We start from the raw sequence: 21,340 nt of genomic DNA, 5'->3' as shown, positions 1-21,340 counted from the left end.
TGGTTAGGCCACTGTTGGAATATTGCGTGCAATTCTGGTCTCCTTCCTATCAGAAAGATGTTGTGAAACTTGAAAGGGTTCAGGAAAGCTTTACAAGGATGTTGCCAGGGTTGGAGGATCTGAGCTACAGGGAGAGGCTGAACAGGCTGAGGCTGTTTTCCCTGGAGCATCAGAGGCTGAGGGGTGACCTTATAGAGGTTTACAAAATTATATGGGGCATGGATAGGATAAATAGGCAAAGTCTTTTCCCTGGGGTTGGGGAGTCCAGAACTAGAGGGCATAGGTTTAGGGTGAGAGGGGAAAGATATAAAAGAGACCTAAGGGGCAACCTTTTCTTGCAGAAGGTGGTACGTGTATGGAATGAGCTGCCAGAGGAAGTGGTGGAGGCTGGTACAATTGCAACATTTAAGTGGCATTTGGATGGGCATGTGAATAGGAAGGGTTTGGAAGTATATGGGCCGGGTGCTGGCAGGTGGGACTAGATTGGGTTTGGATATCTGGTTGGCATGGACGGGTTGGACCAAAAGGTCTGTTTCCATGCTGTACATCTCTATGACTCTATGACCTTTCTTTATCTGTCATTCAGGGCTCTCTGATTGGACCAGACTAACAGTCCAAACAGGGAACTCATATTCTATGCGGTCTACCTGGCTGACCTTATTATAATCACTATACCCCTCCCCATCTGAGACTGAGGACATGGGCCGGTTGTTTTGTTTTGTAGCTCCTTCTGTGGAATTTTAGCACCAGGTCAGGTTCTCTGGCTCTGCCTCAGATATGGATGACGTGGATGTGTAACACACAGTAGCTTGCTTCTTTAAAGCCTGCCTGGACCATCTCAGAAGAAATTCATTCTCTTTTTCAGGGACAAAGACATCCACTGTGTCCATTGCAGATTTCATGCTCTTTTCATTGCTTGGTGGAGAGGGAGTACCCATGGGTTCTGCCAGGTAAAAGTGAGGACTGCAGATGCTGGAAACCAGAGTTTAGATCAGAGTGATGCTGGAAAAGCACAGCAGGTCAGGCAGCATCGAAGGAGCAGGAAAAATCGATATTTCAGGCAAAAGCCCTTCATCAGATTCCTGCTCTCGGATGCTGCCTGACCGGCTGTGCTTTTCCAGCACCATTCTGATCAAAATATGGGTTCTGCCAGCCTACTTGACAGTTCCAAGGAGCTGGGTACGTTTTGCAGCTTTTATATGGTCCACATGCTTGTTCAGGACCATTGTACCTGCCCAAATTTTACATGTAACTGGACCCAACCTAGTATTGACCGTGGCTCCTACAGTACCCTGCAGGGCCATTCCTGTGGTTCCTACATCAAACCTAATCTCCTGAAGTAAACTGTCTCTTTTGCTTATGGGCGTCCTGTGTCCGGCAATGGCATTCCTGATGCAATTTCACCCTCTCTCCTGGTTTAACCTGAATAGATTTAACCTCGTGTGGAGTCCTCTCCACATTAGCAATGTTGCTGGAGCTATCACTGTCATTGCATGACAGGTAGTCCTATAATCAAACAGGAACCAGGACAGTGTGTTAACCAGTGAAGCTTTAGGCTGTTTCTTTAAAGCCTGCCTTCAAAGGTCTGACTGCTCTTACAGCAAAAGCATTGGATGATGGATTGTATGTCAAATGCTCTTGGCTTTAGGAAATACTCAAATTCCCTGCTGGTAAATGATAGCCTGTTATCTGTGACTAACACTTCCAGGAGTCATCTATTGCAAAAGATGCACACAGTTTTTCTATCACTGTCAATGAGCTCTGTGTATGTCCAGCCACTTTAACTGGGTGTCCACAATGACTAAGAGCACTGAGCCCATGAAAGGACCGGCAGAGTCGACACGTAACTGAGTCATTCTCATGAATGGGGTAATTTTTGGCATTCTGGAGGCTGGCCAACCAATGTAGCTATGCCTGCATCCAGTCCTGGCCACCAGACATAACGTCTCACCAATATCTTCACTTTGGAAACCTCTGGATGACTCTGGTGGAGTTCAATCAGTATCTGGCAGGGAGCTTTGCTCGGGACAATCACTCTTCCTCCCCATGATAATATGCCATCTTCTATTGTGGTCTGGTCTCGCCGGTCCAAATAGGTTTCAATTCTGTTTGAGATGGCTCTTTGTTTTCCCTCATCATCATCAGTTGTTTCAGTTTTGTCAGGATTGGATCTTTCTGCATCCAAAGTCTGAAATTGTCAACGATATCTGGATGTCTGTTTAAGACCATTATGGACTCTTCCAGTTGTGGTACCACAGGTGGTGTATCTGCCAGTGGGAGGTGGCTCAATGCATCCACATTCATGACTCGACCTTCTGGATAGTGTTCCACCTTGTAATTATAAGCACTAAGTATTAGAGTCCACTGCTGAATTCAACCTGAAGCTTTGGGTGGCACTGCCTTATTCTCTTCAAATAGACCTAGCAGAGGTTTGTGATCCGTTATTGTTACAAATTTATGCACAAACGTATTGGTGGAGATTCCTGACTCCAAATATAACCGCCAAATTTCCTTCTCTATATGGGTACATTTACACACTGCATTCTAGATGCATATGCTGTTGGGTGTTCCTCTCCATTGGGCCACCTATGAGCAAAGTTGAGTGTTGGAGTCCAGGGCAAATTTCACAGCTACTATTACAACCCAGTGACCATTTAGCCAGACATTTATTTTAACTGGTTCTGAGTTGGATCTTACTAAGCAATTTATCTGTTCCAAATCAGATGTAGGTGGACTTTCCAGGGTGTGCACTTTCTTCATTACCGGTCTATGAGTTTCCTCATTCTATTTAGGTCTAGTGGGACTCCCTTGCTGTCTTGAGTCCGTCAACCAGCAGCAACTACAATGACTTGCTGGCTCAGACCCTGAAGAAAATTTTAACCATTTGGCCGAGGCTTGGCTTTGTCTTGGGGTTTTGCTGTGGGCTGACCTAGAGACCCTCTGTTCAGGATATGTCCTGAGTGAGGCTATCCAATTGTTTTCACTCAAGTGGTTTTGCCCAAGCTCAGCTGGACTGGCAAAAGTGTCTAATTCCATTGGAATACCCTCCAACTTATATGCCTTACTTGCTGCATTTTGCAAAGATAAAGCTAGTTGTTGTGTTTGTTTGAAGTCTAGCGGGGCTTCAGTTGATAGATGCTTTTCCATGGTTACTTCATTAATTCCACATACCAAGTAGTCTGTCCATATCTCATTAAGGGTTAAACTAAAGTCACACGTTTCTGCCAAACATCTTAACCTCGTCAAAAATCCTGACATGGATTCCCCAGTTCTTGAATTGTTGGGTAAAAAGGATAGCGAATAATAACAGAAAAAGCTGGGGTCCACATGCATCAGGAGAACTACATATTGTTTTGCATCTGCCCCAAAGACATTTGCCCGTAATAAGAGTAAGACATTTTATCCACAAACTGGGCCTAGTCCTTGATGGCAGGCTCAAACAAGTCAAGCTTTCCAAATATGCCAGAAAACATTCACCCCAGCTTAAAGCTGACTGTTGCATGTGAATTTCTCCAGGAGTATGCTTTGCCCTCTTTGCCAATGAAATAACTTCCTGAGGCCAGTATCCTGTCATCAAGTCATCCACACATGCAATTTCCATGGTACTGATCCAAGTCTCTCAGGTCCAGCTTTCAGACCATCAGGATGTCTGACACTGATTTTTATCTGTCAGTTAGGGCTCCCTGATTGGACCAGATTAACAGCCCTAGTCAAGAAACTCATATTCCATGAGGTCCATCTGGCTGACCTTAAACAATCACTACATAAACTTAGTGTTACAGAGATAGAGCAGGGCAATGAGTATGACTGAATTGCTCTACAGACAGCTTACTATAATTAGTTGTTATATTATTGGATTCAATGGGCCAAATGGCTTCCTCTGTGTCATAATGGCTCCATATTGATTCTTTGCAAACTCTGTTTCCTCATAATGACCTTTCTTTCAACATTTATTTGCTTCATCAGAAAGTTTGACTCGCCAGCACTTGATCCTTTTATACAAATCATTATTATTGATTGAAATAGGAGGCCCCAGCAACCATCCCTACTGCGTTCCCATTAGTTACAGTTTGTCAACTTGAAAATTACCTATTTTCCCTACTCACTATTTTCTGTGCATTAGAAAATTCTTTACCCTATGCTATAAAGTACCATATTGAGGTAACATGTACGTTGCACCTTTCAGAAATCAAAGCCACTACATCTAATGGTTTCCCTTCATTCACACTACTGGATATATCATGAAAGCTGATACTTTTTAAACTAATTGAATGAACTTTAAAACAATGTTAAGGGATTCTTCTCCAAACAAAAAGTGAGCAATGTTTGGATTATACTCCTAGAGACAAAAAAAACTGTAGATGCTGGAATCCAAAGTACAGAGGCAGGAGGTTAGAGGAACACAGCAAGCCAGGCAGCATCAGGAGGTGTAGAAGTCAATGCTTTGAATGTAACCCTTCTTCAGAACTGGGATAGGATCATACTGCTATCCAGAGCAATGGAGGCAAAAGCCTTCAAACCATTTCTAAAATAATTGCATCAAAGTTTAATTGTTCTAATGGATAAATTAGGATAAATGCCTGCTTTCATCAGTAAACATGCTTTTGTCTCAGCTGCAAAAACAATTGAGGGATTGCAATTGACTTTAATGTCCATGGGATGGACGAACAAAATAGCTCGGATTTACATATCTGATTCTAACTCCTGTTGGAAAGTATAAACTCCGGAGAAGTCTCACTGGGTTGATTTGGGGTATGCAGGAATTTTTCTTCTGAGGAGAAATTGAGTAGATTGGGCCTGTACTCATTGGAGTTTAGAAGAATGAGAAGGAAACTTATTGAAACATACAATATTCTTAAAGGACTTGGCAGGATAGATGGGAAGACATTCTTTCACCTTGTGGGAGAGTCTAGGACCAGAGGGAAAAATTTCAGAGTAAGGGTTTACCCATTTAAGGCAGCAATGAAAAGGAATTTCTTTTTACAGAGGGCTGTGAATCTGTGGAATTCTTAACTGCAGAAAGCTGTCAAGGCTGGTCTTTAAGAATATGCAAATAGACAGGTTTTAATCAGTGAGTGAATTAAGGGGTATTGGGAAAATGCAGAAAAGTGAGGTTCACGATTATCAGAAATCATTGAAAGGCAGAAAAGTTTTGATGGGTTGAATGGCTTAATATTGTTCTTCCGTCTTATAATCTTGTGGTCTTATATGTTAGATTCTGTAGAGCAATAATACACAACTGCTACAGTACTGATCATTTGTCCTGATGTGTTAACGTTTCTCTTGTATAAAGGGTTCTTTATACTGCAAAACTACCATTTAAAGTCCAAATGTTTACCAAACAATTGTGCTATTCAAGTAATTATCCTTAAGATTACACATTTAATTGACTCATTCAGATTACAATTCTATCAAATTACAGCTGAACAACTTTAATAATGCCCAAGGGAGTGCTTTGGTAATTAATTTCCACAAATTGGCCTCATTAATCCAATAAATTGTCATTTTGATCCAAATGCCAACAAGGAAGATTTACAGTGGCATAATTGTTATTATATAGTCTATAGCCTCCTCCATTCTGAATGACCAGAATGAAACTATTGCACAAATATTCACACATAAATTCAAGTCATTCCTCTGTTTTAAGTTGATCACTAGGATTATAGCTGTGATGATAATCCAAAATAATGAGGAAAACATACTATTTAGGGAGTAAGATAAGAAAGTTTATTTTTTAGAAAGTATGATGCCTTTAAAAAGCTTAGTAAGGAAATAGATACTCCTAGTTGAGAAGTTAATGACAGACAGTTATCGCTTTAAAACTGTCACAATGGGCAATGATTATGGTCCCCAGTCAATGGGTTTGCCAGGTGTCTATAAAATTCCTTGGATGGCCTTCCCACTGGCCTCCTGCCAACACTGATCTCTCTACAATATTAAAATGAAACTGTGAGGCAGCCAACTGAGGTCCTTAAAAGGCCAAATAATCACCAATTAAAGGCAATTTCCAACTCCATCTCCACTTTTCAGGCTGTCAGAGAGAGTTCAGCATGTCAGTGGAAAATCAGGACAATGATCATGCTCAGGCTGCAGGGATGGCGTGGGCTAGTCATCTCCAATAATCACATTCTTTCAAAGATGGAGCCCACCCTATAAGGTCTTTGCCCTAGAGACATTTCCTATTCCACCTACCAACTCCTTTGTGCCTCTCCACCAATGTGATTTGGACATACTGCTTAAGTGAGCAAATGCATGGCAGATGCAGTATCATATGCATAAATATGGAGTTTTCCACGTTGAGAGCTAATTATTATCTGAATAGCTATAGATTGAGATAGGGGAATATGCAACAAGACATGGGTATCCTTGCACTCCAGTTGCTGAAGGTAAGCATGCAAGTCAGCCAAGAAGGCAATAGTATGTTGGACTTCATAGAGGGAGGACTCAAGTACAGGAGCAGGGATGTCTTGCTGCAAATGGAAGGGTCTAAGTGAGACCACACCAGGGTGTTGTGTGCAATATTGTTCTCCTTGTCTGAGGAAGGATGTTCTTCCTAGATGCGAGTGCAGCAAAAATTTACAAACTGGTTCTTGGGATGGCAGGACTGACACATAAAGAGCAATTGAATGAAATAGGATTATATTCACTGAAATTCAGAAGAATGAGGGGCAATCTCATAGAAGCCTATAAAATTCTAACAGGACCAGACAAGGTAGATGCAGAAAGGTTTTCCTGATAACAAAGAGACCGAGAACCAGGAGTAACAGCTTAAAGATACAGCATAAAGATGAGGAGAAATTTCTTCACCTGAAGAGAGGTGAATCTATGGAACTCAATCATAGAAAGTAGTTGAGGCAAAAACATTATATGATTTCAAGAAGGAGTTGGATATAGCACCTGGGGCTAAAGGGATCAAAGGATAATGAGGAAAGCAGGAACAGGCTATTGACTTTTAGATTAGATTAGATTGCGTACAGTGTGGAAACAGGTCCTTCAGCCCCACAAGTCCACACCGACCCTCCGAACAGTAACCGACCAAGACCCATTTCCCTCTGACTAATGCATCTAACACTATGGACAATTTAGCATGGTCAATTCACCTGACGTGCACATCTTTGGACTGTGGGAGGAAACCAGAGCACCCGGAGGAAACCTACGCAGACACAGGGAGAATGTGCATACTCTACACAGACAGTCACCTGAGGCTGGGATCAAACCTGGGTCCCTGGTGCTGCGAGGCAGCAGAGCTAACCACTGAGCCACTGTGCCACCCCAAGATGATAAGTCATGGTCATAACAAATGGATAAGCAGGCTTGAAGGATCAAATGGTCTACTGCTGCTCCTACTTTCTATGCTTCTATATTAATATCACACTCCTTGGCCTCATCACCCAACCCCCAATCCCCACCCTGAGACCCAACACTTCTTTGCACTTTGGGGTTTGGACTCAGGGGACTGATTGTAGTTCCAATCCTGTTCACTGCAGCTTCTACCACTGCTGAGACTACAGACATGTCAATCATTCAGATCGAGTAGCAGCTCACCGAAGTGGAACTTCCACCTAAATGAGGGGTAGGAGTCCCATCTTCAATCAGTAATGCTCCTTGGAACATTAAATAATTGCAGAGCAGCTCTTATTGGCACCAACTAATTCTTCACCGACTCTTCAGGTAGGGACCAGGAAACCCTGCCATCTAAAAAAGCCTGGCCTAAAAGAGGGACGTGAAAATTAGCGAGAAATGTTTTATAAATGGCAAGTTTTGTCGAAGTGCACTACTGTGTCTCAGATTGGGGAATAATTTAAGGAAAGGTTGGATAAACATCTATATAAAAAGATGACATAGACAAAGAGGCTGAATAGAGCAGGTGGATGACAGAATCACACAATTGTTACAGTGCAAAAGGAGAGCATTTTGGTTTACTCTGGCAAAGATAACAATAGACATGATGAACTGACTGGCTTCCACCGGTACTGTATGTTCTGATACTGGGACTGATTGGCTTAAGAGTATTGAATTTTTAAAAAATTTATATGTTCTAATTTGGGCAAATAAACTCAAACTATACACAAACTATTTTACATTAATATAAATAATCAGGTTAGAATCTTATAAGCCCATCACTCCTTTCCAGCACATTGGTCTACATGGTAGATTACTAATGACTTATACAGGGACACCAAGGGTGCCAAATTTGAAGGTAACAACTTTGTCAAAATTGCAATATTTGTATTACTGTTAACTCTGAAAGAACATTTTTTTTGTAATCAAGCAACTTTTCTGACTCAACAGTTATGCAAAGAAACAATGCCACAGACTGTCTGATCATTTTGCAGTACCAGATTTCAAAACCTACCTAGCAATAGTTTGGGAAAGTTTGATGTTTCAATGTTGTGGTAATAAATGATGGATGTTATTGCAGCCAAGAAACCCATGCCAGCTGGCATATAGAGATGTAAATGACGTGTGTCAGTAAACCTAGAACATAAGACAAAAATAAATAACAAATATTAGCTTGACAAATCAAATTCAATACTTGTAATAGAATTAGGGTATGTCATTATTTTAAATGATTTTAACACATTATACTTCTATACGCATATATTTCTGGAAATTTCTGCCAACCAACTGCTATAACTTCAAGAAGAGGAGCAAAAACCAGGAAGTGATTGGATTTCCATGAAGCTACAGCAGCTGTTGAAGTTCAGTTACCATTGAAGATGTACTTTTTTTGTACCTTTGGAAAAGGAGTTTGACATTGAGATGAATAATGATGGTAATAGTCCTGATTTTGTAGTCAGCAGAGAAGGAACAGAAACTGCTGGCCTTGAAGACTGGAGCAGTGGGAGATCTAGCAATCTCTATAATGAGGACTTTACCTTCATTGGCATGCAAAAGTGCTGCAAGGGCTGATTAAGCTGAAAACTAATAGAATAAATTAGTATTTATCATACATGATTGATGTCACATTGTTTCTTGGGGATTCCCAGTGTTGAGTCAGTGTGAGGTCATCAATTTGCCAATCATGTTAAAGAATGTTCATTGATGTCTAACCAAGGTAATTAAAAGCACTAATATTCAAAACACTTTTGATAAACTTCAGAGAGAAATATTCCAACATACACAGCAAGGTACAATATAAGCTGATGTATCATGAATAAATATTTAAACAATTTTTTAAAATCGCAAAGGAGAAATTTAGACACATCCCATAAACCTTTTTAAAAGACCCAAATCAATTGTTCACCAGTCGTATTATGCAGAATCACCATGAAAAATTCACTTGCATCTTACTGAGACAGGTTTAAACTTCTTATGAAGTTTTTAACAGCAATGTGAAATTGAAAAAGAGGAAGTTCCGTTGATTTTGCTAATTTTCATCTCAGGGTGGTGGGCTCAGTGGGTATAGTTTCAAAGCACAGTCTGTGGTAAAGTTGTGGATGATGGGTCACACGTTCAAGATTCCTGTGTTGGTTTATGCAGGTGCTAAATCCTGACACAGCTGTCAAATTCAGAGGGGCAATGGTGACAAATGCTGACAGCTGATCAACAAAAATCCCATACATCCAATACTATTAAAAATCTGCAAAAAATGGCAAATCCCTTGCTTATTTTGTATCTGTTTTTTCAATGTAACACATTTAATTTAATTAGTGTACTGTTTTCTAAATTCTGCTTAAATTGGCAAATACAAAATACTACTTATTCTCTCTAATAACTGCATTTCTAATTTAATGAAGCTGAGGAAGAACAATTGAGCTTTTGAACAGACATTAATCTATCGTGCAAATAGTCAAAGCAGTCTTACTCTCAGACAGTCAAAGGACAGCTGCAGTTTCAATACTTTGTAACTTATTCTTTGATCTCTTTCTGACTCTTGTTATTATACCATTTAGGTCAGATTTACTAGGCCAATGAATGGTTAACATATCATGTATCTCTGGCATGCTAATTCCAAATATTCAGGATGCTGGGCATATTACAGAAAATTAATAATTATTTAGTACCATTGGAACATATGGTACTGGAAAAGAACAAATGGTTGCTTAATCCTGCTCCATCTTTCAATAATATCATGGCAGAAATTCCATCAGGTCTACTTTTCTGTTCTTTCCCTCAATCTCTCAGTTGCCTTCACACATAAAATTGTTTAAGTCTCATTTTAGAATATTTTCTGTGATAAAGCATCCACAGCTCACATTGCAGTGATTTCAAAGTTTCACAAAATTCTGAACAAAGAAATCTATTCTTATCTCACCCTAACTTGCAAACACTTTATTTCTAGACAATAATTGTTATATTTCTCAATTCCCCATCAGGGAAACAGCATCTACCCTGTCAAGCTCATTAAGAATCTTCTGCATTTCATCCTCTCATTCTTCTGAGAATGTCAAATATTTTGATTGAGGGGACCTCTTTTCAAATGGATCAGGAGGTTCAGATCCTAAATGTATATTATGATACTCCTAAAATGAAAGGAATACAGGCAATGATGCTTTTGTAAGGTGGTGTCCCTGCTTCTCAACACATAGGCTATGTTTTACAGGAAGACAGAGAGCAGCAGCATAGAGGACATAGAACATGGAAAGATCAGAAGCTGAGGAAAAGCAGGGTATAGAGGAGGCACTACCGGAATGGAGGAAGAGGTGGAATTCACCAAGGGAATGGGAATATTGAAAGAGCAGGTGAATGGAGAGTGTACAGTCATGAGAAGTGCAAAACCACAAAGATAGCAGAAATAAATGTGGGATGGTGGGGAGGGTGGAAAGTACTACATTCCTCCAGTCACCACTTATCCATTTAAATGTAGCATTTTCATATTATTTTAAGACTCCTGCATTGGACCCCACCCACTCCTCATGGGCAGCTTGGTGGTTCAGTGGTGAGCACTGCTGCCTCACAGCCCAATGGATCTGGGTTTGATTCCAGCTTTGGAGTCTGTGTGGAGTTTGCACATTCTCCCCTTTCTGTGTGGGTTTGCTCCGGTTTCCTAACCACAGTCCAAAAGATGTGCATGTCAGGTGAATTGGCCATGCTAAATTGCCCATTGTGTTAGGTGCATTAGTCAGAGGGAAATATAGGTTAGGGCAATAGGTCTGGGTGGGTTACCCTTCGGATGGTCAGTGTGGAAGTATTGGGCTGAAGGAGCTTGTTTCCATACTGTAAGGAATCTAATCTAATCTAATTACTCCTAGCATTGTGGACTCCAGTTTGCGAACCAATATTCTAGTGAGCCTTTGTGTTTCCCCCTCTCTCCATAACAATTGTATCCTTCTTAAGATATGAAAACCTGACATTATATCCTTCTTTGGATGAAAACTGCATCTAGAACTCCGATATGGCCCCACCAAAAACTCTATGTAATTATTACAAAGCGTGATACATTTTCACTCCAAATGCTTCATAATAATGACTAAAAAACTTGTTGCTGTTCTAACTGTTTACTGTACCTGCAGGTTAAACTTCTCTGATTCAAACCCCAAAATCTTCCTTTCCAAACAACTCTTATTGGAGCATCACCTTAAAAAAAATGAATTTGCTCTTTCTATAAAAGTTTCTAATTTCATATTTCTCCACAATTTACAACATATTTTACCTTCTTGATCAGTGAATTATTCTTCACTAAATCTCACAGTTTCTTTGCATGCCTCTTGCACCTTACTTTGCCAGTTAACTTTATGTTGTCAACAAACTTGGATACACTACATTCAGTCTCCTCCTTGAATTTATTAATACAGACTGTAAATAGCTGAGATCCAAGCAAATTATCTTGTGGGCACTCAACTAGTTATAACTATAGTTATAAATATTACCCATTTATTCTTAACTCTGCTTTCTGTTTATTCTCAGTCCATGCAAATATATTACTGTCAATCCCAAGCCTCATTTGTGTGCATCAATGCTTTGTGTAGAATCTTATTTAGTGACGTTTGGAAATCCAAATATATTAGATCCACTGACCAAACCCTTGGTCCCCCCCTATCCCTTCAATTAAATCCACAAAACATAATTTGCCTTTTGTAAAACTATGCTGGCTCTGTCAGATCATCTCTCCATGAATATTACAATTTAACACTTCAACTAATTTATTTTTTAAAGATCAGTAATGTTTATCTTCTTATAGTTCTCCACTGATCATTTCCTTTCCTTAAGCATTATAAATGAAAAGTTCTTTTTTAATAATGTGTCTGATGTCTTGAATTAAATTGATCTCCCATTCTCCTTGAAACTCAAGTCTTCCTTCAATATTGTTGAAAAGTGCATGAGTTTATCATTTTGCTTTCATTGAGATAATTTGGAAGCAATGCCAAAGTAAGGGAAAACAACATTTATTCTGTCGAGAATGCTCACTGGTTGGAAGTGGTTTCTGATCAGTTGAGGCATTGCCATGGGAAATGCACCATTTAATCATAAGTACCAAGTTTAATATAGAATTTAGCAAGGCATATTGACTCAGATTGGTCAAGCTGAAAATGTGTTGCTGGAAAAGCTCAGCAGGTCAGGCAGCATCCAGGGAGCAGGAGAATCGATGTTTCGGGCATGAGCACTTCTTCAGGAATCAGATTGGTCAAGGTATTGCCTGAGAGAAAACCAGGGAATGATTGTCACCCATTTTATTAACTTGTAACATATGCAATCTACGTACATGTGCCTTCTATTTACAAAGCACAGGCCCTTTGCATTAATGTATAGATACATTTATGTAGCTTTCAATAAATGTGCATGTGCCATACTGTGAAACTGAAAATCCTAAATTGTTATCAATTATCATTTGCGCATTCAGGATTATGTCGCAAATGCTGTCCGATCTCGGGATCATACATAAAGTTGGACTACTGTGTTATGGATTTTGAAAGTATAGCTTCAGTATAGTTACTACCTTGTTTGTTGTGAGCAGAATTAAAGGCAAAACCGTACAAATATGTTTATAAATAACACAGACCATTTTTTATGTTAAATGAACTTATTTCAGTAAGTTCTTATACTCTTCCCAGCATTTCTCCCATTACTATTTATATTATGTTTTTTTAACTCCCATTTTGGAAATATTTTGGAGAATATTTGTATAGATTGCATTTATTTTCCTTGGGCCTACACTTATTGTATATATGTACCATAGTAGTTTGAAGAGTTTACATTTTATTTTCAATTTAGTGATTTTTTGAACAACCTTGCTGATGCTGAGTGTTTAATAAACTAAACTTCATCACATTTTGATAACCAGACAAAGATTCATGAATGGGTATATATGAAAGTCATCAATTCATCCAGTGCTAGTTCTTTGAAAGAGCTACACAATTAATTCATTTCCTGCTCTTTCCTCACCTTTGGTTTCCACCTTTTCTACGCTACTCAAATTAAGATAAAGATCAAAACCTAAAAGTGTTTCCTAACTGATGAGTAGATTATGTGACATTCATATGAAAATCATTGGTCCCCAATTTTAGGTATTTAGTAATGTTGCAAACCTATTTGAATACATGAATATCCCCAATAAAACAGTGACAAAGGAATATAACACAGTAAACCTGGTACACTCACTAACTTTATTTGCATAATTTCTAAACTCAGATCACTGTGTCAGTTGGCTTTGAGTGTAGCACTCTAACTGTAAAGTTGAAGATTAAAGTTCTAATTTAAGCAATCATCTAGATTGATACCTTAGTGTAGGACTGAAGAATAGTAACATAGTATAGGTGCTGACCTCCAGATAATACATACATTTGATCTCCAATTTGCTAATTAATCTGGATGTAATATCTTTAAACCTTTTTTTGAAGGAGGACATGATATTTTCTCAGAGTGCTTGACTCTTTCTAGCTCTCAATCAATACCATCAAAACAAATCAAATGGTATTATGTTTAAGCATGGGGTTTTCAGGGACTCAGGAGAGTAGGGAGCAAGAGCAGAGGTGTGGCTCTCAGCTGTCACGCTTGTACTGGAGATCCAGTCAATCAATGTTGCACAGTGTAGTGGATTGAGGGGCAATGCAAACTTCACTGGACAACTACCTGTTTGCCCTGACTAACAACTGGGTAAACCAACTCTGTTTTTATCCTACCTGCAGCTGAAATAATTGCAGTTGCGATGACACTTTTGAATGCCATTAATTGACCACTTCACAGCTTCAAATTGCAGGGTGGGAATGTGAAGTTTACAACTTCCAGCACTAAACCTAATTCGGGACAGAGCGGGGACGATGTCAGGTTTCTGGCATGCTACCATCCTACCCAATTAAGTGCTCTTCCTGCCTTGAGGCTCAGAGGAGTCCCCCTCCTAAAACCCCAGGAAGGGGTAGCAACAATTGGTTTGTGCACAGTTGAGCCACACTATCCATTTACTTCTAATGTGAACTATCTGGGAGGGGACAATTCACGGATACCAAATGAGCATTTCTACCTGAATGTAATGTTGTATTTGATTTCATGTTGCAATGGAGAAGAGGATAGGAGATGCTATTTTTGAAATAAGATTACACGCTTCCCCACAAATCAATGAATGTTATAGACAGACAGCAGTTTTTGCGTGCAGTCACCCGGAAAAGTTGCTTGGCTTTCAGTAAATACAACCAAATGTGGAAAGGAAGCAACCTTTAGTCGAAGAGATGCATCTTGTAGCCAACTAAGGATTCTGTGTGATTCACCCAGGCAAGACCAGAGACGAAGAATCATTAGAACAGGCTTTACTGCTGGTCATATTTTGTTTTAAAAACTCTCTAAAGCTGATGTCAGCCAAAGTTACCACACAGCAAAACAGAGAAATTGGAACCACTAGAAACTGTGCACAACTCTAGCCTGTATAGTAAAAGGATTGTAATTCCACAGAAAGTGTGATGAGGCTAAGTATTAAAGGGAGAAGTCATTTCCTGTTTTTAATTATGGATCCACTAAACATTTTAAAATGTGAATTATTTTTGGACCATTCTTTCTATCTAGTACCTGAAAGGTCAAATCTTGTAAACATTACAGAATCACAAGCTGAATGTATAATTTTTAATTGTACACAGAGTTGTGAGCATTGCAGGTTAGGCCAGTAATTATTGCCCTGGAGAAGGTGGTGAGTTGTCTTCTTAAAGTGGGTAGTTCTGGAGCTCAAGCCAAACTGTTGCCAGGGCAAGTAGCCTTTTGAATATCCACCGTCTTCAGCTGTTTCCTAATATCACTTGGAGTGAAATATTGTGTTTCTGGGGACCTCCAAAAATGCCTGGCTGAAAGATTATGCAAATACTTGCACTGATGTGTGGACTTCCCCTTCACTGGGGTTCTGGATATTTATGATGCCTCCACCTCCCATTAGTTGTTTAATTGTCCACTACCATTGATGACTGGATGAAGCAAAGCTGCAGAGCTTACAATCTAAATTACCTTTGGTCTAGAAAACTTAAGAAGCATAACAAGAAGTTATGCTTCTTGTTAATTTCCAATTTATCAACTGCTCTTCTTAATATATGTCCTTTTAGCATAAATTGTTCTTAATATTATCACTGATCCTATTACATTCTTCCACTTCCAAATCAACACTGAGCAAAATGTTTTTGTGACAATAATCGAGAACTTTAAACTGATGCTGATTTAGGTCTGATTTTTTAAAATTGAGATATTAAGAACATCTGACCTTAACAATTGATATCGGCAAGGCTAAATAAACAGACAATTAATCATTTGTGACAGCGAGCACAAAGTAACATTCCATGGTATTTAAAATTAAGTAATGATAATACTGAACTTTCAACTACAGTAATGATTTGTACTCTTAGGTAAAGCTACAGTCAGAACCAAATTTTATGATATTTGTGTTATATCACATGCTAGATTTAAATGAGGTGAATAGTGCATTATGTCAGACAGTAAATTCCAGTGTCTGCTTGTACATAGTCAAAAACAGAATTCCAAAAGCTGCTATCAGCCATGCTGCACTGTTCCACAGGATTACTGTTACAGTGTTCACCAATAGACTGAAAGCAGAAATAAATGTGACAGTGTGAACTTTGGGAAATTTCCTACCAGTTCACCACTAATCAGGTCAGATTATTAAGGTTATTGCATTCAGCGGCAAATGGATTTTAACGTTGCAATAAGTGATAATCATAACTGAACCACCTCTCTGGCTGTGAAAATGTAATTTTATATGTGCGGAGCACCATTACATCAAAAATTAATTTGGGTTGGAGATTTAAAACTACATTTTCCACATGTTGCTTCTATCCCTCTCTCTTAGGTCTACTCTTTCTCAATCTCTTGCCCACTTTATTAAGATGAGTTGTATCTAATTCATACTTCCTGCTCTGAGCTTTATATGGCTCAGTGAGGAATCTTCAATCTTAAAGAAGGTTGCTGTTTCCTGATCTGCTCACAAAGTTCACAGGTGCCCTGCAGAGAGTGCCATATTGAATCTGACATCAGATTAGAGTTTGCCTGTTCTAAACCCAGACACGTTGTGAATAACTGTCAATAAAATGAATGGTGAACTTTGTTCCTTCATCATTGATGGAACATTCTGGGCTTCATATATATCATTCTAACTATTCTTGTACCTCACTGTTTAGTCACATGACATAACTGCCAATAGTAAACATTTTTAGACTAGCTCTGGACAAATGAAGAGCAAAAAGTTAAGGTGTAATACGGAAAATAACAGGGTGCTGCAAACTAAAACACAAAGTTAGTGTTCAGGTTGTACACAAAAACTTCTCTAGTTCAATTATTGCATTCTGAAATCATATCAAATCTTGCATTTGCTACTTTTTGAAGGTCAAACAATTATAGTTCATATTGTGAGGCCAATAAAAAGTAATTTATAATAGTACGTGTACAGTATTAATTTGCAACAATACAATTTCAAGTACTGTATATGCCAGAGTAAACTTACTGATCAGAGTCTATGCTTCACTCTGCCTGTAACAATGCCAAACTACTCAACAAAATACTCCTGAGCATTATTTTTCAAACAATCCACTGACAGCAAAGAGTTGACAGTACTGTTAACTTTTTATTAGTATTAGACTTTAATGTTTCCCTGACCAGGAAGGAATGTAATGGCAGCAATAACAAGTTCAGCATTGCCAGTTTACTCCGTTTTAAAGCAAGTACTAATGTCTTCCTAATTGCCCATGATACCTCAAAACCTGGGAATCTATAAAGGTTTTCTTCTGTACATGCCTAAATTAGAATGTTTTAGCATCGACCAACTAGACAATTATTGTTTTGTTTAGATGTATAATCACATTGGGAGTATCGAGATATATTACTAACATCATCGAGAGACCTTCAAGATCTTTCATTTAACCATACCTAACTAAGCAAGACTTCCACTTCATTCATTCCTTGTGTCAATTCTGCTGAGATCTATCCATGTAACCTGATGGCAGAAATCTTTCGGAATTTCCAATAAAATGTTATCATATTTCCCCATTTCGGAGGAGTTTTGTCCTCACTATTCTATCGTCTTTAGTAAGTAACTAATATAACAAGCTAAAAAAACTTGTTTAACAATTATGCCGGATAAATCACATTTGGTTCTTCATGTTCAGTTTTGTTTTTCCTAGGACTTCCTTTCCAAAGAGAGAAAGAGTTTGAAACTTTATAAAAGATCAAGTTGTAAGTTGGGTGGAATTCAAATTTTAAACAGTGAAGTATCTTCTAATGAAATATTTGGGAAGCATTTTACATGCGAGTTAATTGCTAATGGAAAGGAACGCTACAGTGATTAAGCTCGAGTCTATCTTAAACTCAGAGAACACACTTTTCGTTAGGTATGTCCCACAGTTTCTATGATTGGAATTCCGACTCGTCTTCCCGCTGCGGGTTAACAGAGACGCATTTCCTACCCTCTGAACATTGAAAGAGGACAACTGGTGCAGGCAATGAAAGGCGAAACGCGATCAGTAAAAATAGCCCCAAACGATATGGAAAACACCCGCGGCCACTCACTCACCCATCTGAAACGATCCCCTCTGCTATTTCACACACCAGGATAAACAGGAGGATAAACGTGAGGATCCATCGCAAATTATGCCCAGGAAAATGCAGCCACGTGCTGTGATGAATGTGGACTTTGGAACTCTGACTTCCCCAACCTCGAATCCAAAACAACGACAGATTTTATGTAATTTTTCTTCTGTATCATTACAGTGCTGTAAATATGTAAACATAATTCAACCGAAACGCTGCGGTCTTCCTACTCGTGAGAGCTTACCTATGAATAATATGGGGAAGGTGATGAAAAGCAGCAACACATGGGGAACAACATTCAAGGCGTCCACGAAACAGCCGTTGTTGAGCACCCCCTTGTCCACATTGTAGGCAGCCGTGTCGTTGTCATTGCCACAAAAAGACAAGGACATGGTCGAACTGGGGCTCTGGTCAAATCGAAGAGGGGCAAAGCTTTAGCACATTTTCAGAGAAGTAATGCCAAGACGATTCAAGTCGAAAAGAAAAGAAAGCGCGAGAATACCGAGCAGGGTGTGCTGTCAATGAGCTGTCAGCGTTCCCGACTCCTGACTGTCCAGATCCATTTCTCCCATTACATCAGGACTTGTCGCTGATAAAACAGGATCCAACTTCAGTGACTGCAGCAGCGGCTCACTTCTGCAATCCTAAGCAGATCTGCAACTGCTCAGAGTTGGCTACAGGCACATAGATAAAACAGCGCTATCTGGAAATAACATTTAATCACAGTGTGTGATGTTTCAAGCGTTTAATAATTTGAATTGGAAGTTGAAACCGAAAACATAGACTTTCATACCCATAGTCAATTATTAAAAACAAAAATTCATTTTAAACACGAGCTGTAGCAGGCAGTTACCATACACTGCCTGACAACTTAGGTTATTTCCTTTCTCTGACAGAAGGTCACGTGTTTTACAAGGGTGTTACCATCACTGAATAACAGTGGGCAGTTTTGTCACCACGGAAAGTGAGGGGGAATTCATGCTGAAAAATTATTACAATGTAGCTGCACAATACAGTTCAAGAATAGTTAGTGAGCACTAGGTCTTAACAAAAACCTTTTCAGGGATCTATTCGACACACTTGTTTTGTCGATTTTGTCAAGAAGAAAGCTTGCATTTATATAGTGCCTTTAACAATGAAAAGGGTAAAAAGAATGAGGTTTGCAGATGCTGGAGATCACAGCTGAAAATGTGTTGCTGGTTAAAGCACAGCAGGTTAGGCAGCATCCAAGGAACAGGAAATTCGACGTTTCGGGCATAAGCCTGATGAAGGGCTTATGCCCGAAACGCCGAATTTCCTGTTCCTTGGATGCTGCCTAACCTGCTGTGCTTTAACCAGCAACACATTTTCAGCTTTAACCAATGAAACTTTGGAACATTCTTCACAATTGTACAAGAAGGCTGTCATTAATAAATATGAGCCTTATTTGGTGACACGACCACCTGTGAGCTATAGGGCTTTAACTGCTGTAGGACTGTGAGTACAAAAGTTAAAAAGCTGGTAATCCAATTCACGGAGGATGTGCTACCCTGTTAGAGAAAGCCCCCTTCACATGTGACTTTAAACTAAGGTCCAATTGCTAGCTGGAGTTGACATAAAAAATCCCCAAATGCGACTTAGAATGAGAACAGGACAGTTGCCCTGGCGTGCTGATCAATATGAACATCACATAAAGCACCAATTAACAGGTCATTATTACATTGTTTATGGATACCTTTCACGCTCTTTGCAAATTGGCTGTTGCAATTCCAATATTGCAGCAATGATTACACATCAAGTAGTTACTTGGCTGTAAAGTGCTTTAAGATGTCTTCTGGTCATGATGGATGCATACATTTCTTTATTTTGCTTCTGGCTAGGTCAGCATTTAATGTCAAGCCCTAGTTGCCTTTGAGAAATTGGTAGTTAGCTGTCCTCTTGAACTATTGAAGACCTTGAAGTTTTGGTACTCCCATGATGCTATTAGGAAGGGAGTTTCAAGAATTTGATGTGGAGACAGTGAAAGATAACAATATAGTTCTAAACCAAGTTGGCATCGGCTAAAACAGTATCAAACCAGTCAAAGGCATGGCCTTCAATGTAGATTGAAAAACATGAATGACAAAAGTAAGCCAAAATTGGAAAAACATAGAATTCTCAGCAATTTCTGGACCTGAAGGATATTCCAGAGACAGGGAGGGTGAGAACAAGAAATTTAAAATTACGGCATTTATGACAGGGGTCAATTTATAATGGAGTGAGAACTGGGCAGTGAATATAGGAATCTTAAAATGAGTTAAAATATGGTAAAGCAGAGCTTTGGGTGGCATAATTTTCAGGGGGGTGTAGAATGGAATGTAGGCTAGAAGAACATTGGAATAACTGAATTTGAAATTAATGCAGGGTTTCAGCAGTCAGTGAACTGGACAAACGGCAGAATTAGGTTTATTTTGACAAAGTTAAATTAGGAGGTTTTGGTGAAAGAGAGGACATTGAGGTAGAAATTCTGTTCAAGGTGAAATATAATTCAAAAGTTTTGTGTTTCCAGATGATTTGTCAAGATAGTAGATAGAGTCAATAGCAAGTTCAAAAAGACAATAATTTAGCTTTTCCTAATGGAGAGTTAACCAGAGTCAATTTTGTCTTATCCAGGTCATGATGTCAGACAGATTGACATCACAAAGTATTGTGGAGTTGAGTAGGAGGTGATGAGGTAGAACGGGGTATGTACTTGGAACCCATTGCATGTTATTGAGTAATGTTGCCAAGGGGTAATGTGCAAATGAGGAATTTGAAAGATGTCTATGGTAGATCTCTGGAGTCTTTAAAGGCACTGGTGGATAGAAGGAAAAACAATCTATTGCATCCTGTAATTATTCATATTGTCCATTTCAATAGCTTTCCCTGTGAACTTTACACAGTCAATAACCTATTAGATTAGATTCCCTACAGTGTGTAAACAGGCCCTTCAGCTTAACTAGTCCACACCGACCCTCCGAAGAGTAACCTACCAGACCCTTTCCCCCTAACTAATGCACCTAACTCTAAGGGCAATTTAGCATGACCAATTCACATAACCTGCACATCTTTGGACTGTGGGAAGAAACCCATGCAGACTCAGGGAGAATGTGCAAACTCCATACAGTCGCCCGAGGCTGGAATTGAATGCGGGTCCCTGGCACTGTGAGGCAGTAGCACTAACTACTAAGCCACTGTGTTGCCCCTTGTCTACCTTTTTCATCTTCTTATTCCTAACTGCCCAAAGTCTGTCCATTGATATTAAGACTGCCACCATGATGAATGATTGGCTTAAATCAGTTTTGTTAATTCATGTCATAATTCTGACAACGCCATTGCAACACTTGTGTATAACATTATCACTTGTTCTGGGCATGTTTTATTTGTTTAT

The 21,340-nt window shown here is 39.2% G+C and overlaps 1 protein-coding gene across 7 annotated transcripts in view; it reads right to left on the bottom strand.

Moving 5' to 3' along the window:
• abcc8 (ATP-binding cassette, sub-family C (CFTR/MRP), member 8) overlaps positions 1–18,555 on the bottom strand; it is a 226,633-nt gene extending 208,078 nt beyond the window's left edge. For 6 of the 7 annotated variants that reach the window (XM_060838873.1, XM_060838872.1, XM_060838875.1 and 3 more), the window contains exons 1-3: positions 18,197–18,555; positions 17,936–18,077; positions 8,357–8,478 (exon numbers count right to left, since the gene is read on the bottom strand). In XM_060838873.1, the coding sequence (XP_060694856.1) occupies positions 8,357–8,478; positions 17,936–18,077; positions 18,197–18,344 (412 nt within the window). In that variant the 5' untranslated portion in view covers positions 18,345–18,555. The remainder of the gene's footprint in view (positions 1–8,356; positions 8,479–17,935; positions 18,078–18,196) is intronic. The other variant, XM_060838871.1, reaches the window with a different exon arrangement.
• Positions 18,556–21,340: the final 2,785 nt, after the last annotated feature.

The sequence above is a fragment of the Hemiscyllium ocellatum genome, chromosome 18, assembly GCF_020745735.1.
Source record: "Hemiscyllium ocellatum isolate sHemOce1 chromosome 18, sHemOce1.pat.X.cur, whole genome shotgun sequence".
In the NCBI taxonomy this organism is placed as follows: domain Eukaryota; kingdom Metazoa; phylum Chordata; class Chondrichthyes; order Orectolobiformes; family Hemiscylliidae; genus Hemiscyllium; species Hemiscyllium ocellatum.
This window is presented reverse-complemented; position numbering and strand designations above follow the sequence as displayed.